The sequence below is a fragment of the Phalacrocorax aristotelis genome, chromosome 3 (genome assembly GCF_949628215.1).
Source record: "Phalacrocorax aristotelis chromosome 3, bGulAri2.1, whole genome shotgun sequence".
In the NCBI taxonomy this organism is placed as follows: Eukaryota; Metazoa; Chordata; class Aves; order Suliformes; family Phalacrocoracidae; genus Phalacrocorax; species Phalacrocorax aristotelis.
Window position 1 is genome coordinate 126,961,225 of NC_134278.1, and position 14,019 is coordinate 126,975,243.

At 39.9% G+C, this 14,019-nt stretch overlaps 1 protein-coding gene across 3 annotated transcripts in view; it reads right to left on the reverse strand.

Moving 5' to 3' along the window:
* Nucleotides 1-2,162: 2,162 nt before the first annotated feature.
* Nucleotides 2,163-14,019, reverse strand: part of ABCB10 (ATP binding cassette subfamily B member 10) — a 28,488-nt gene continuing 16,631 nt past the window's right edge. For all 3 annotated transcript variants that reach the window (XM_075089511.1, XM_075089512.1, XM_075089513.1), the window contains exons 7-13: nucleotides 12,414-12,509; nucleotides 8,974-9,183; nucleotides 8,808-8,887; nucleotides 7,239-7,419; nucleotides 6,948-6,991; nucleotides 5,408-5,442; nucleotides 2,163-4,821 (exon numbers count right to left, since the gene is read on the reverse strand). In XM_075089511.1, coding sequence (XP_074945612.1) covers nucleotides 4,545-4,821; nucleotides 5,408-5,442; nucleotides 6,948-6,991; nucleotides 7,239-7,419; nucleotides 8,808-8,887; nucleotides 8,974-9,183; nucleotides 12,414-12,509 — 923 coding nt within the window. In that variant the 3' untranslated portion in view covers nucleotides 2,163-4,544. The remainder of the gene's footprint in view (nucleotides 4,822-5,407; nucleotides 5,443-6,947; nucleotides 6,992-7,238; nucleotides 7,420-8,807; nucleotides 8,888-8,973; nucleotides 9,184-12,413; nucleotides 12,510-14,019) is intronic.

Here is a 14,019-nt window from a genome sequence, read left to right on the forward strand (position 1 = left end):
ACAGAACTCAGAGGGTCGTGATCAATGGAGCAGAGTCTGGATGGAGGCCTGTCACTCCTGGTGTTCCCCAGGGGTCTGTGATGGGTCCAGCCCTGTTCAACATATTCATCAATGACCTGGATGATGGGATAGAGTGTAACCTCAGCAAGTTTGCTGGTGACACCAAGCTGGGAGGAGTGGCTGATACTCCAGAAGGCTGTGCTGCCATCCAGCGAGACCTGGGCAGGCTGGAGAGCTGGGCCCAGGGGAACCTCATGGAATTCAACAAGAGCAAGTGCAAGGTCCTGCCCCTGGGGAGGAACAACCCCAGGCACCGGTACAGGCTGGGGGCTGACCTACTGGAAAGTGGCTCTGTTAAGAAGGACCTGGGATGGCTGGTGGACAACAAGGTGACCATGCGCCAGCACCGTACCCTTGTGGCCAAGAAGGCTAATGGTATCCTGAGATGCATTAAAAGGAGTGTGGCCAGCAGATCAAGAGAGGTTATCCTCCCCCTCTCCTCTTCCCTGGTGAGACCACATTTGGAGTGCTGTGTCCAGTTCTGGGCCCCCAAGTTTGAGCAGGATATGGAACCACTTGAGCAAGTCCAGCGGAGAGCTACAAAGATGATCAGGGGACTGGAGAATCTCCCTTATGAGGAAAGGCTGAGAGACTTGGGTTTGTTCAGCCTGGAGAAGACTGAGGAGGGATTTCATAAATACCTATAAATATCTGAAGGGCGGGTGTCTGGATGATGGGACTGGGCTCTTTTCAGTGGTGCCCAGCAACAGGCCAAGGGGCAACGGGCACAAGCTGGAACACGGGAAGCTCCACCTGAACATGAGGACAAACCCCTTCCCTGTGCGGGTGCCAGAGCAGGGGCACAGGCTGCCCAGAGAGGCTGTGGGGTCCCTTCCCTGGAGACATTCACCCCCTGCCTGGACGCGGCCCTGTGCCCCTGCTCTGGGGGTGCCTGCTCCAGCAGGGGTGGGACGGGGTGAGCTCCAGAGGTGCCTCCCAACCCCCGCCAGTCTGGGATTCTGTGAAAACAGAAAATGTACACACAAACAAGCAAATGGGGAAAAACTGAGTAAAACTCAAGCTGCCACCCACATTTCCCAACATCCATAAGCAGTGACATTCAAATTATTTTAAAAACGGGATGAGTTTTAAAAACCGAGCAGTCATTTTTTGCTGTATACACTTTGCTACACTGCCTCAGGGAATTACTCGGCTTCCTTTTGCTGTGCAGACCTGGGCTGAGCGCTCCATCTTCAGGAGAGAGGATACCACTCAACCTTTAAATCTAATTTTTGACACAGAAATAGTTTATGCTGGTATCACTTGGAGACTTAACCAGTTCCTGAACTGGGACTCATGTGGCATTTGTTTTTCACATGAAAAGGTGAATGTCCAGCAGGCAGTTCTGCAAAAACTGACCTAGTGGGGACTTTAACTAAGAGAATGGAAATACGAGCCACAGCTTCAAAATATATAGGATTGATAATCTTTTTACGTCTGTTTTTTATTTATTGATCAATGGATTGAAAAACAGTGTAGAAAATACAGCTTGGGTAGAGTAGCCACAAATAGCTGCCTACCTATTTAGAAAGAAAATCAGTTTGGAAGGAGAGCAGCGAACGCCATCATCTGCAGAGCAAACAAAATTCTTATGACTTGGTTAACTGAATATGCCTTATGGAACTATGCAGATCTTTAAACAAGTATGTGTATAAAAGATCAGTACCATTTTCTTTTTCATAAGAAATGTAATGTCTTGCTCATCAGGATACAGAGCTCCCTTCTAGGTCAGAGTATTAACCCACTGGATCATTGCATCATGAGTTTAAGACCCCTTAAGCAACTGGAAACAATTCTCCCCAGTCAACACAGCTGAAAATGTTGAGCCGTGGAAATGCAAAGACAGAATTGGCAGAGATCACAAAGGCAGGATATTCTTTTCTATTACTCCCCTCACTGGAATCCGCTCCTTTTCCAAGATTAAAGTATTGACAAGAAAGAGGTTCTCTGTATCAGAAGATTAAAGCAAGAAGTTGCATTAACTACTTGAAATCTGAGTTGAAAGAACTTTAGCTCTTTCAGGGATGCCAGTCATTCACTGCAGTGATGATGTTGTGATCAGTACTCTATTTAAGTATTAAAATAAATAGTTTAATAAGTAATAAAGTTACTCAAGACTCTTTATTTTCAATGTCTTATTTCTCTGAGGAAAACAGTCATGCTGCCAAGAACCAGAAAATTAACTTGGAACACAGCAAAGGGATTAAGGGTACACCGAGAGCTGACCTTTCATCAGGTCTCCAAATACTCAACCCTAACTAATACATTCAGTTTAGCAAGGTAGTTTTGAAAGCAATTGGATAGAGTATTTAAGCCTCAAAAGTCATGACTGGGTAGCAAAAGTTAAAGAAGAAAATAGTTCTGGCCTCTGAGGCAAGGGTGAAAAAGGCAGTGTTAATAAAAGACTTCAGAATGATGCCCATAGGTATCAGCTAAAATATTGCAACTAGTGACAGAAACTGAGAAGTGTTTATATTACATATTTGCTACACGTGTGCGCATGTAAACATACTCTTGTAACAAAAAGAATGCAATACTTAAATTCTTCTTTCTCACACCTTTTTCCTCATTCCACTACTAGGGCTTCTACAGCTCAGAATCCAACCACGTCCAGCATTGACTAGCGCTGCTGTGGAATACACAGCATCCCACGTGCACCCACCACATACATTGTAGGTGTGTAAACCACAAATCCGAAGTTGTCCAGCCAAGCTTTCTACCTGCAGATTACTAAGAAACTTTGTTTTCTCACCTCATTGAGGTCTGTGGTTTGTGCCAGGGGTATTTTGAGTGGTTCTTACCTGAATAAAGTGTGTTATGCAGTGTACCTGTTATGCCAATGATTGACCTTCCTGTGCACTAGAGCTTTTCTACAGCTTTTCACGCTTTTCTGTAGACCGCAACACCTGCCAGAACAACTCACGAACAAAAGACAAAACGTTCATTCAGTTCGGCTGCAAGTATTTCCTGTAGCCTGTGTAAACACATGAATAAAGGGGCGCGCTGCATCTCACATAAGGAGAGATTACATGAGCAAAGATTAAAGTTCAAGCCCCTCTAAATACATTATGAAGAGAATGGTTTTGGTAGTCAACACTGAAATTAAACATTGGGTCAGTGGTATTTTTGGCGTAGCTTTAATACAGTATCTGCTTCTAGTAAAACTATGTCAGAAGATAAAATTACACAGGGGTGTCTTCACTGTTTTCACTATGTTCCACACGTGTCATTAATGGCACATTAGATGATAAACATTTTAAGCTTGCCTAGCCCTAGGTATCTCACCTACTGCCAATAAAGATTTTCAGCAACATGTTTTCCTAGCATGGATGAGTTTTAATGTGACCGGGGAGTTTCTAGCTTTTCTAAATTATCTTGTAGGGTTTTGCATCTTCAGAAAGTCCAGAGAGGTTCTGTTGGGAGAGATTCTTAAATTAGAAACATGAAGCCTACTCTTTACTGCCAAATGGACCGTCCTGCAGTTATTCAAATTAAATGTAATCCTAGTATTTTACTAGTTGTCCTTGAGAAGATACTTTACTAGTTGTCCCTAATAAGGTAGGTAGGAAAAACCAGGGATTTCTATGAATGAAATTTTAAGTAACTATAAAAAATACTTACATATCCCTTTCAAAAGGACTAAAAGAAACAACAACAAAAAAAAACAAAAACCAAAAAACCTCCAAACTTATGAGAGTGTGTTCTTTTGGATGTCATCTTAGAAAGGAAGTGAAACTGGGAAAACAGGGAAGAAAATGCATATAAACTTTAGATTGGCCTACGCTGACTTAATATACTAATACCCTTCCTTTGTCCTTATGTGAAGTCAGGTTTTTTGTTGGGTTGCTTTTCTGTTGGCATTTTATTTGTTTTGCAAAGGACTTCCCTCCAACTCCTGCTTCCATGCTCTCTAAAACGTGATCTCGTATGTAATTCTCTGTAGTAACTGTAGGTGGTGACCATAATCAGCTTTCACAATTCAGAAGAAATGGTAACTGAAAGGAGGTCAGTGGGAGTCAGACAGAACTTTCAGAGTATGTTAGTGTCGCGCATTTTTGAATTCCAGCGTTTTAAGACTACTGAAGAGCACAGAAAGCAAAAGATCTTTGAAAAGGGAAAAGACAATGATATGAAAATGATAAGATTGTAATTTAATTACCCTTAAAATACCGAACTTATGTGAGAATGCAGCACATCATCATACAGTACATTACAGCAAACAAGATTCTAAATGGTCTCAATTAACAGAACACAAAGCAGAAAAATCTATACACTGACATTATCTCAATGTGATAGTCATTTTAAAAAGTTGCAATAATTATTAAAAAGCTTTCAATAAAAAGTTTAAACACATTTAAGTTTCAAAAGAATATTTTGTACATTTTGGAAAAATATAACATTTACTTTACATCACTGAAACATAAGTTATATTCTTTGTAGTTTGTAAGCTTCCATTATTCATACGTTCTCTCACACGTTTTCTTTTAATGCACCCTTTCTCTGGATTGTAAATCTAATGCAAAAGTATCACTATTCTGAAGAAAAGCTTGTTTCTGCATTAGTTTCCTGAAAAGTCCGTCTGGATTTGCAAGTAGTTCCTCATGTTTTCCACATTCAAGAATTCTACCCTGGCCAAGGACTGCAACAAAATCAGCATTCTGAATAGTAGACAGACGATGAGCAATAATTAGGACTGTCCTCCCTTCCATCAGCCGGTCCAGAGCTTCTTGCACTAGATATTCGTTTTCAGCATCCAAAGCACTAGTCAGAAATGGGAAGCAGGGAGGGGAGAGAGGAGGATATTTTCTATTTTAAACAGGTTAGTTTTGTGTGCGTTAGGCTTATTTTGCTAAAACTGCAAACCCTTGCTATTGTTGGTGAAGACGAACCGATGGAACTGCAGGAAAGTTCCGTGAATATGCTTAGTGCACACATCTGAGTTAGAATTACATAGTCTTATATATAAAAATATGCACGGAGAAATAACACTAAATTAATTCAGTGGAAAAAACTTAACTGCAGTATAATCATCTAACGCTGAGATCTTCATTTAAACTAGAGATACAAAAAAGTAGATGTTTCAAAATCAAGTTACATATTATATATTTAACTCCATGAAGAACGACACCACCGTATAGCAGCTATCCTTTCCACTTTGCACAAACTGCTTTTATCACAGGTCTCCTAACCAATTCACATATTCTAGAAAGCACATTCTTTTTGTGGGTAGAGAAAAATAAGGGGCTAGATAATTTGTGCAAGGACACGCAGAGAAAGAAAGAAGAGGAACATGTCACATATGAGTTTTACAGATAAATAATTTCTAAGTTTCTATTTTCTTTCTTACCTTGTTGCTTCATCTAACAGGAGAATTTTAGGATTCTGAAAATAAAGTAGAACTGGTTATAATAACAATTAGACAAGATCTGAATATTTATGTCAATAGAGAACAGGATTCATACAGATTAAAACTCCCAAGTGTACTTATTTAACCAGAAGAACTGAGTGTCATTCAAAGCAATTCTTCCAAGGAGTCTAAATGCTAAGAGGACAAACCAGAAACAACACCCTTCCATCTTCAAATTTTGCAAAATAAAGTAAAAGAACACTCTTACCAGATCACTGTTTGAAAGATACAAACTAAAGGCGGGAGATGATTTTTAATGACTACTCGGCAGCACTGTGGTCAGCAGTTCAATCTCCTGTTTAATGCTCTTACATGGATCTTTCACAGAGGCTGAGCTACCCTCTGCCTGCTGTCACTCTGTTATATATAAACTGTCTAGTAACAAAAAAATAACATAAACCTACCAACAAGCAGTATTTCACCCACAGATGAAATACACAGTACTTAAGAACTAGCATTTAAGAACTCTTCCCAATCAAATAATAAAAAAGTGGCCAGCACTCAAATCCCTAAGACGCCTCCTCTGAATTACAGCACATAACACAAACTTCCTTGATTAAGCTGACAGGGAAAGCTTTAGACTTTATCTGGAAGAGGAGGGACTCCACTGCACCCCCAAACACAATATATCAACTACTTATTTATTTTCTACAACTATCTTTCTCCCCCAAATAAAGTCTCTACTCCCATGAAGTGTGCTTGACATGAAATGCAATCAGCTTTTCAGTATTCGTGATTCAAGAACTGGTATAATGAAAAATTCCCAGTAATCTAGCAGAACTGGGCACGCTAGGATGCTAGACACCCGTGTGGCTTAACATGAGCGTAAGCTGGGGTCAGCAAGGCTCAAAACTTCAGCTGAGCATCAGCCCTGAACTGCCTCCCTGCGAGGCCCCGTGGCTGTCCCTGGACCAAACTCCCTGTCCATCTGATCCTCAGAGGCCTCCTCAAATCTGAGCAGTACAGAGCCTGCTCTAACGCTAACCTTGGGGGGGCGGGGGGAAGACACAATATTGTGCCTGAAATAGTATCTTGTCCCAAATCCAGACCAGCTCCCCTCAAAGCCGAGACAGGGCGTCTATAGTGCGAGTAAGCTGCAATCCAGAAAAATCAACCCATGAACGACAGAGGTCTGAACACAGAGACCAAAGTGTCACGTGTGAGTTTACTAGCAGCACATTATTAGAGTCTTCCTTCATCCTTGACCTGGTCTTATGAAAGTGAGCCATTTTACAATGATTTATCATCAGTCCTGGCAAGAGCTATCTAAAAACATGAGAAAGATAGGAAGAAGCACTTACATAAATAAATCGTCTTTAGTTAAACCACTGAGCCCTTTCAAACGTCCTCAATAATGTAAAAGATACAATTTTTTTTTTTTTTAAATATTTTTCCACCTCTCCCATTGAAAGGCCTCCTCCTTTTTAACCCTTCCCGTCTCCACGCAGAGCGGTTAAATAGCTATTGGGTGCTGGCTTACCTTGAGCAGAGCTCGAGCAATCGCAATTCGCTGCTTCTGTCCACCTGGGATAAAAAGCTCAGTAAATTGAAATAGAAAAACAGATGTGAAGTAATTTTAACTGAATGCCTGGGCTGGGCAGAATTAGGTACATGTACTTTAGGGGGGGAATGGAGATAAGAAGGGATTTTTGTTTTTTTAATACTTATAGCAGGCTATGACTTGGAAAAAAAACTGGTAACAAAAAAGAACAGAATTTGTACTTCATTCTATAGCATCAAGGTTTTTAAAATAAGCAATATAAAGATGTACCTGAAAGCAAAATGCCTTTTTCTCCAACTATAGTATCAAACCCTTTCGGAAAATCTCTGATAAAACTAGCAGCATTAGCTATTTCAGCAACTTTCTGAATCTCCTCTGCAGTCACAGTAGAAGGATCCTCTGCACCATAGGCAATATTTTCAGCAATAGAACAGGAGAACAGAATTGGTTCCTGATAAATTCAAAAAACATAACTAATATGGTAGATCTGTAATTACATGCATGTATTGTCTATATCTCAAACAACACAAATCCCACTTACAAGACCCAGCATTAATTTCTATTATATCCGTACAAAACAATATGTAAGCTAGAGTTAGGTGAGTTAAAAATAAACGATTAAAAAAACCCTCTCCTAACACCAAGTGGGCAGTGAAAACTAATCAAAAAAATAAATTGCTTTTTCAGCTGACAAAACATAATGTAACCCTCAATCCCTAATATCTGAGGAAGAGTCCGGAAAGAGCATTCATCCAAACATTAGAAAAGCTCCCTTTGTACTTTACGACATATTATAATTTGCAGTGATTTTTCCCTTAATCTCTACGCACCCTTCATGGCCTTTCGTGCATTTAATTTATATTAAAGCTTAAAACAGAGAAGAGGACTGGCAGATAGGAGATGCGATGTACAATGGGAAAAAAGTCTGAAACAAGGTAAGTCTGCTCTGTTTATGAAATAAAGAAGAGGCATGCTATAGTATGAATATCATAGAATCATAGAATCGTTAAGGTTGGAAAAGACCCTTAAGATCATCGAGTCCAACCGCCAACCTATCAAATATATCAGTATATATCTCCTACTGGTAACTCAAGTGGAATACATACAGTTAAAAAGAAAAATGCTGATGCGCCCACAGGAAAATAATTTTTGCATAAAATCTTTTTCATTACATAAAGTAAATGTTTTAAAACACAACATATACCCAGTTATCCTTACGCTTTTAACCAGAACATCAACCTAACTGTTAATTGCACTGTGAAGCACCTGGGGAAACGAGGGAAGGAACATACATTGGTCAAATAGTTTATTTTTAAGAGACCGTTGAATGTCTCTCTGTACTTCCAGAGTTTGGGGGTTGCTAGGGAGGGGGCACTACAAGAGTAAGTGCCAACAGTGCTGTATTTTCCTGCTTTCCTAATGGCATTCTGTTTGCCTGGAAACACAGAGCACAGGTGGTCAGTTTTCAAATGGTTGTGTAAAATATGATTTTGTGTTAATGAAAGTTACACAATGTGATTAAATGTTAAGCTTTGTGTTACCTTCTTCACCAAATCATAGCAAACATCAGGATGGTCATACCTACACAACTTGCAACAATGTACTTTCCAGTCTCCACAGGCACACTCTTCTTCTAACCTAACACTTTGAATCTCTATGATTATGTGAAAACAGACTACAGAGTAATGGGACTGGCTCTGAATACTTACCTTTAGAACAAGGCATGCACAACAGCAGTTATGGTGAGATGGAGGGATTTAATCGAGAAGCAAGATAATACAGCTAGTTGATTACACAAAATTGTTTCATTCACTTAGAAAGTTTTTTTTTCTTCCTTACCTGACTCACTGTTCCAATCTTTGTCCTGAACCACAGTGGATTTAACTGACGGATATCAAAGCCATCAACAGTGATAGCACCTTAAATTAAGAAACAGTAAAGTCAAGTGTGTACTGAGATACAAAGCATCAGTTGTCACGAATGAGAGCAAACACACCAAACATACCTGAGATAGGATCATACAGCCTCAGCAGAAGGGATACAATAGTCGATTTCCCTGTACCACTTGGGCCAACCAGAGCCATAACAGAGCCAGCTGGAATGGAAAGGCTAAAGTCTTTGAAAATGGATGTTTCTGGACGTGTTGGATATGCAAATTCAACATTCTTGAATTCCAAAGCACCTCTGAATATGTCTTTGCCTAATGTGATTCCCTCTGTATGACAAAGAATAAAACAGAAATGTGAACGGAAGCAAAAATCAGCTCAGCCCTCCGAGAACATGCTTTACAGACACCCAACAGAAACATCTGTCTCCACGTTAACTCCAGGAATAACTGCAAGCCACAGGCCAGGACCACGGGGGTTATATTTCAGCCATGACTGAATCAGTGTGATACACCACTCCTTCCTGAATGCAATTTCAGGTTGCTTACCGGCAGTGAGCCTGTAGGCCTCCTACAGCAAGAGGGAGAACCTGCACTTGCTATCAACTAACCATGTTCACTTCCAGTAGAATTATCTGAGTTTTTAAACGTAATATAAACATTTTAAGTTTTGTCAATTAGGAGCAATGAAATAAAATGGCACTGTTGAAGGCCAAAGTCCCACTGCCATAGAACAGATGCAAAAAGATAAACATTGCAAATCACTTACTGCCCTTTCACCAAGCCACAAAAGTCACCTGGAACACCCTCCTCTGAACAAGCACAGCTCCCTCTCCACCAGCTGTTAACTGGGTAGCTTTTAAGCAGAGGCTGTCACAATAAAGCTGCTGCTAGTTTTATTGCATTAACAACCATTTTAAAATTTTTATTTTACAGTGGAAAGTATATTTAATAAATTCAAGACAACAGCGTATTCAAAGACCAATCAGAGGCATAACTCTTGGGCAACAGTTCACTGAAAATAAAATCTCAGTTTGTGAAATACAATAACAAACCATCACAAATGAACGATTGCCAAAGTTAAATAAAACCAACTTCTTTCTGGTGCGCAGTGTTTGATGTAAACAAATATCTTAAAGATTATCAGTACTAGAAAAAGCTTGTAAGCTGGCAAAGCAAAGAAACACAATTTCTTCAAGCCCTGTTAAATACCAGCTAAACATCTCCAAACAAAGCAAACTAAGTGGACAGTGGTGCTGCATTCCCAAAGGACAGAGTCTCACTGACTAAGTTTCTACTGGTTTTATGAAAACTGGCGGCACCAGAGCAACACCCAAATAGTGTTTGCTCACACGGAAGATGTGATTAAAATCCCCTTCATTCTTTTCAGAGGCAGCACATGAGTAACCCCCAACTAGCCACAACACATGGTAGCACATGCCCATGTTTGGCTAAACAGGGAGCCATGGATAAGAAACAGACACCCATCAGCAGCAATCAGGATTTCACTGGTCCTGCTGTTCCAAGAGCAAATAATTTATTTTGCTTTTCTCTTTCCCAGATTTCCTCCTCTTCTCAGGCTTTCAGTTCAATGTTAGTAGCACAGATGCGGCAATGGCAAGCGCGTACAATTTCAAACTCCTTCCTTGACTTTAATCCATGGATGTGCACGTTGTGACTTGTTTGTTAGGTAAAAGCACAACGGCCTGTAAACCTCCCTTTGGTAAAAGAAATGTATTCGCTAAATCCTGTGCTAGCAGCCTAATCCTTACTGTTATCAAAGTAACAAGTAATTGCTTATCTATATTCTCAGCTCCAGTTATTGCAGTCTATTCCATGGCCTGAAACACTGAAATCTTCTGCAATACAGGAAGTCTGGTACCACAAGTCCTTCCTCTATTTAGTACTGTAAAAATATCTAAAAGCTATATACAGGATTGTGGTTGTTTCTTGTTTGGATTCTAGATACATGAAAAAAATACATAATAATTTGTTCCTGAGATATCTGTTATCACCAACAACAGCTGGAGTGGGTTTAGACAGTAGAGAAATAGCCTCTTAGTTTTATTATCTGATGAGCCAGAAATCAATTATAATTGTTTTTTTGAGACAAAGGTTTATATCCTTTCCTATGTATTTAGTTTATACTGAAAGGAAATATAAAAGAAGCTTTCTATAAGCCTGTGCTACACGGATGTCTGAACCTTTGTCTGATTTATGTTCAGTCTGTAAAATAAAGATTGTTTTCTGGGTATCACTACTGATGTAACTGAACAGTTCAATACCTTCTGTGGGAAAGACAACGTCTGCCCCAGTACTAATGCTTACTCTGTGCTGAGGCCACTGTACAGATGAAGTCCACTGAAATAATCCAGATTTAAAAAAAAAAAAAACAACCACACAAAAACCCCACCAAAAAAAACCCAAAACAAACCAACAGACCACATCCAAATGACGATGAAGTCAACAGCTGCACTAGGTCTATGAAAGGCACAGCAAACTGCACTGTGGCACTGGATAGTCAGTCATGGCAAGAAGTTTAAGCCAGCTTCACTGCTAAAGACAAGAGTGTGTAGCTATCCCTTCATTAGCCAGTTGGTCGTTCCCTTTTGGACAAATGGCTGCTATTCCAAGTCTGCCTCCATCCCTTGGAGACAATATTGTTACTTTTGACTAGCTATGCAGTCTGTGCACACTGGAAAGCATCCTACAGACAGGCTTGCACCTGTGAAAACAAACAAGACAGAGGCCAGACCCTGACTTGGTGTCCATCAGATTAAGAACTCGTGAAATTCCAGTGCAGGGAGCCAAAAGCAGCACAGAAGTTTGAAGCACAGCGTTTCAGAAGAGCCCCTCTGTATCAACCAACCCAAAAGATAAAACTCTGTTCCCTAAAGCCAATGCTCACTCAAAAAATCTGTTAGTTCTCTTAGATGCTCTTTTCTGACTCTTCCTCTTACAGCAGCCCCTAAAAAGATTCTAAATTAGAGGACTGTACAAAACTTAGCGGGAAACTACAGTGCTGACAGCTCACCTGGACTCTGCTATACTGCATTTCTTAACAACCTACAAAGCTGGTGGAAATTCATGTATGACTTTTGCGTAGTGGGATGCAGCTAATCAAATAAAACAGCAATTCACACAGAAAGTATCTTCTACAAGCAGCTCATTGAACTACTTTGATGGAGAGAGGCAAATGCTGTTTATACAAAATATACTCAACACTGGAGGGCGTTGTCTAGCTTCCAAACAATAAAGCTGTAAATAAGGTGTTGCTGGCAATATATTTTTATTTACTGTATTTAAATATTATTAAATATTGTGACGTAATTAAAGGAGAATGAACCCACCAAATTTTCAGCTTCTAAAACTTCTGATTAAAGGAAATTATCACCACCTTTTCAGAGTTAGGAAAAGTCAGAGGAATTACCACGGTATCTAGTTTTTTGCAAAAGAATGTAAGGTGGTGCTACCTTTAAGAATTACACACCTCTTTCTGAGGAACTGGTGACCCATAAGAGAAAAATCAACCTGTGAACAATAAGAGACCAAGGACCCACCGTTAAATGGAAGTTGGGGCTTCCTTTCAATAAGCTCCCATAGACGTCCACCAGCACCTAGTCCTTTCATTAATTCGGAATAAAAGGAACTTAGACCTAAACAAAAAGCAGACCAGTGTTATGCATCCATATGGAAGGGAAGACATAGGAGACATTAAATTTGCATTATACTTTTCTTCACCAGCACTGAAGCATCAGACATGTAGGGGATCTTTTACTCCACAACACTATCAGACATGCTGATTAAATCCGACCTAGTCTCACTTCAGAGCTACCAATAACCCTATTGACCACTCTTATTTATATCTGTAGAACAAATCATTCTGAAGCAAAAAAATAGAAAAAGTTAATAAATGTAAGCTTGTGTATACTCAAAAGCAAAGCAACTCTTTTTCATTCATCTGTCAGGAAAAACAGCATCCAACTTTAGAGAAATAGCCTTGCATATAGAACTACCTATATTTTCAAAATCGTTCAGTACAACGGAGCACTCTGAACACCCCTCTTTGTCAGATAGGTTTATACTACCATAGGAGAGCCTGGCTGAGTCAGCCACGGGGGGGAGGGCACAAACCCTAAGGCTGAACTAACGCTTGAGAAGCTATGTGGAGAATGGACAATATAAAGAAATATGTCTCCCAAGTCGGCGTGCCTGAAACGTTACTGGAGAAAGCAAGAGCTAAGAGTACTGGGTCGCATCTCTTAGCAGCTGTGTGAATCATCTTGGAGCTGGCCTGGCTGAAGGGCTTTCCAGCTGAAACAAACACAGAAACCAACCTAGAACCAAAAACTGGGTGAGGCATAAATATGTCTTATTTCTTCATTTTTTGTGTGCCTTTCAAAATAGAGTAACCAATTTCAAGATCTCTGAATTCCAACAGAATAAACATACAGAATAAACCACTTCCACCTTAAAATGCATATAGTGTTAAGAGTAATTTCAGGAAGGTAGAAAACCCAAGGTATATTAAAATAGGTTTGCTGGTTTATTCTTGCAGAGCTACAAGCCCAGCACAAGGTCATGAGTCTGTAAGTGTAGACAGGGCATTTCATCATGCTCAGGCTGAGGACTAGCTGAAAGCTTGCAACACAAGGCACTAGTCATGGTGAGAAGCTGTCTGCTTGGAAAAAAAGCCAAAGCATCTACATTCTAGAGCAGGGCACGGGGGAGAAGGCATGAGCCTCACAGTGTGCTTTGAAACTGAGATACTGAGGTTTGCAAGTTCACAACCACTCATAAAAAAAAATTATATAATATGGACAGCAAATACTAATTAGAAAATGTTTTGAATTTTCATATCCTGTCTTCACTATTTGGTAGAAAATAGACCAAACTGTTACAACAAAGAGAGGCAAAGTCTCAAATTATGCAGTGAACTTCACAGTTCATTGCACGAACTCCTGTGTGTATTAATGATGGTTTGTACTGAGCAGACTTAGCACTTTGAAGATTTATATGCTTTGTAGGCGTCAAGGAAGGCAGGCCTCTCGTGGCAAGACACCTTTACTTCAGAGTCCCCATGAGAATGAGCTCTGTGCAGAACTATATTCTTCAATATAGTAATATATCTTAAGTAGAACATAGTAAATAACCTTAAGTAGAATT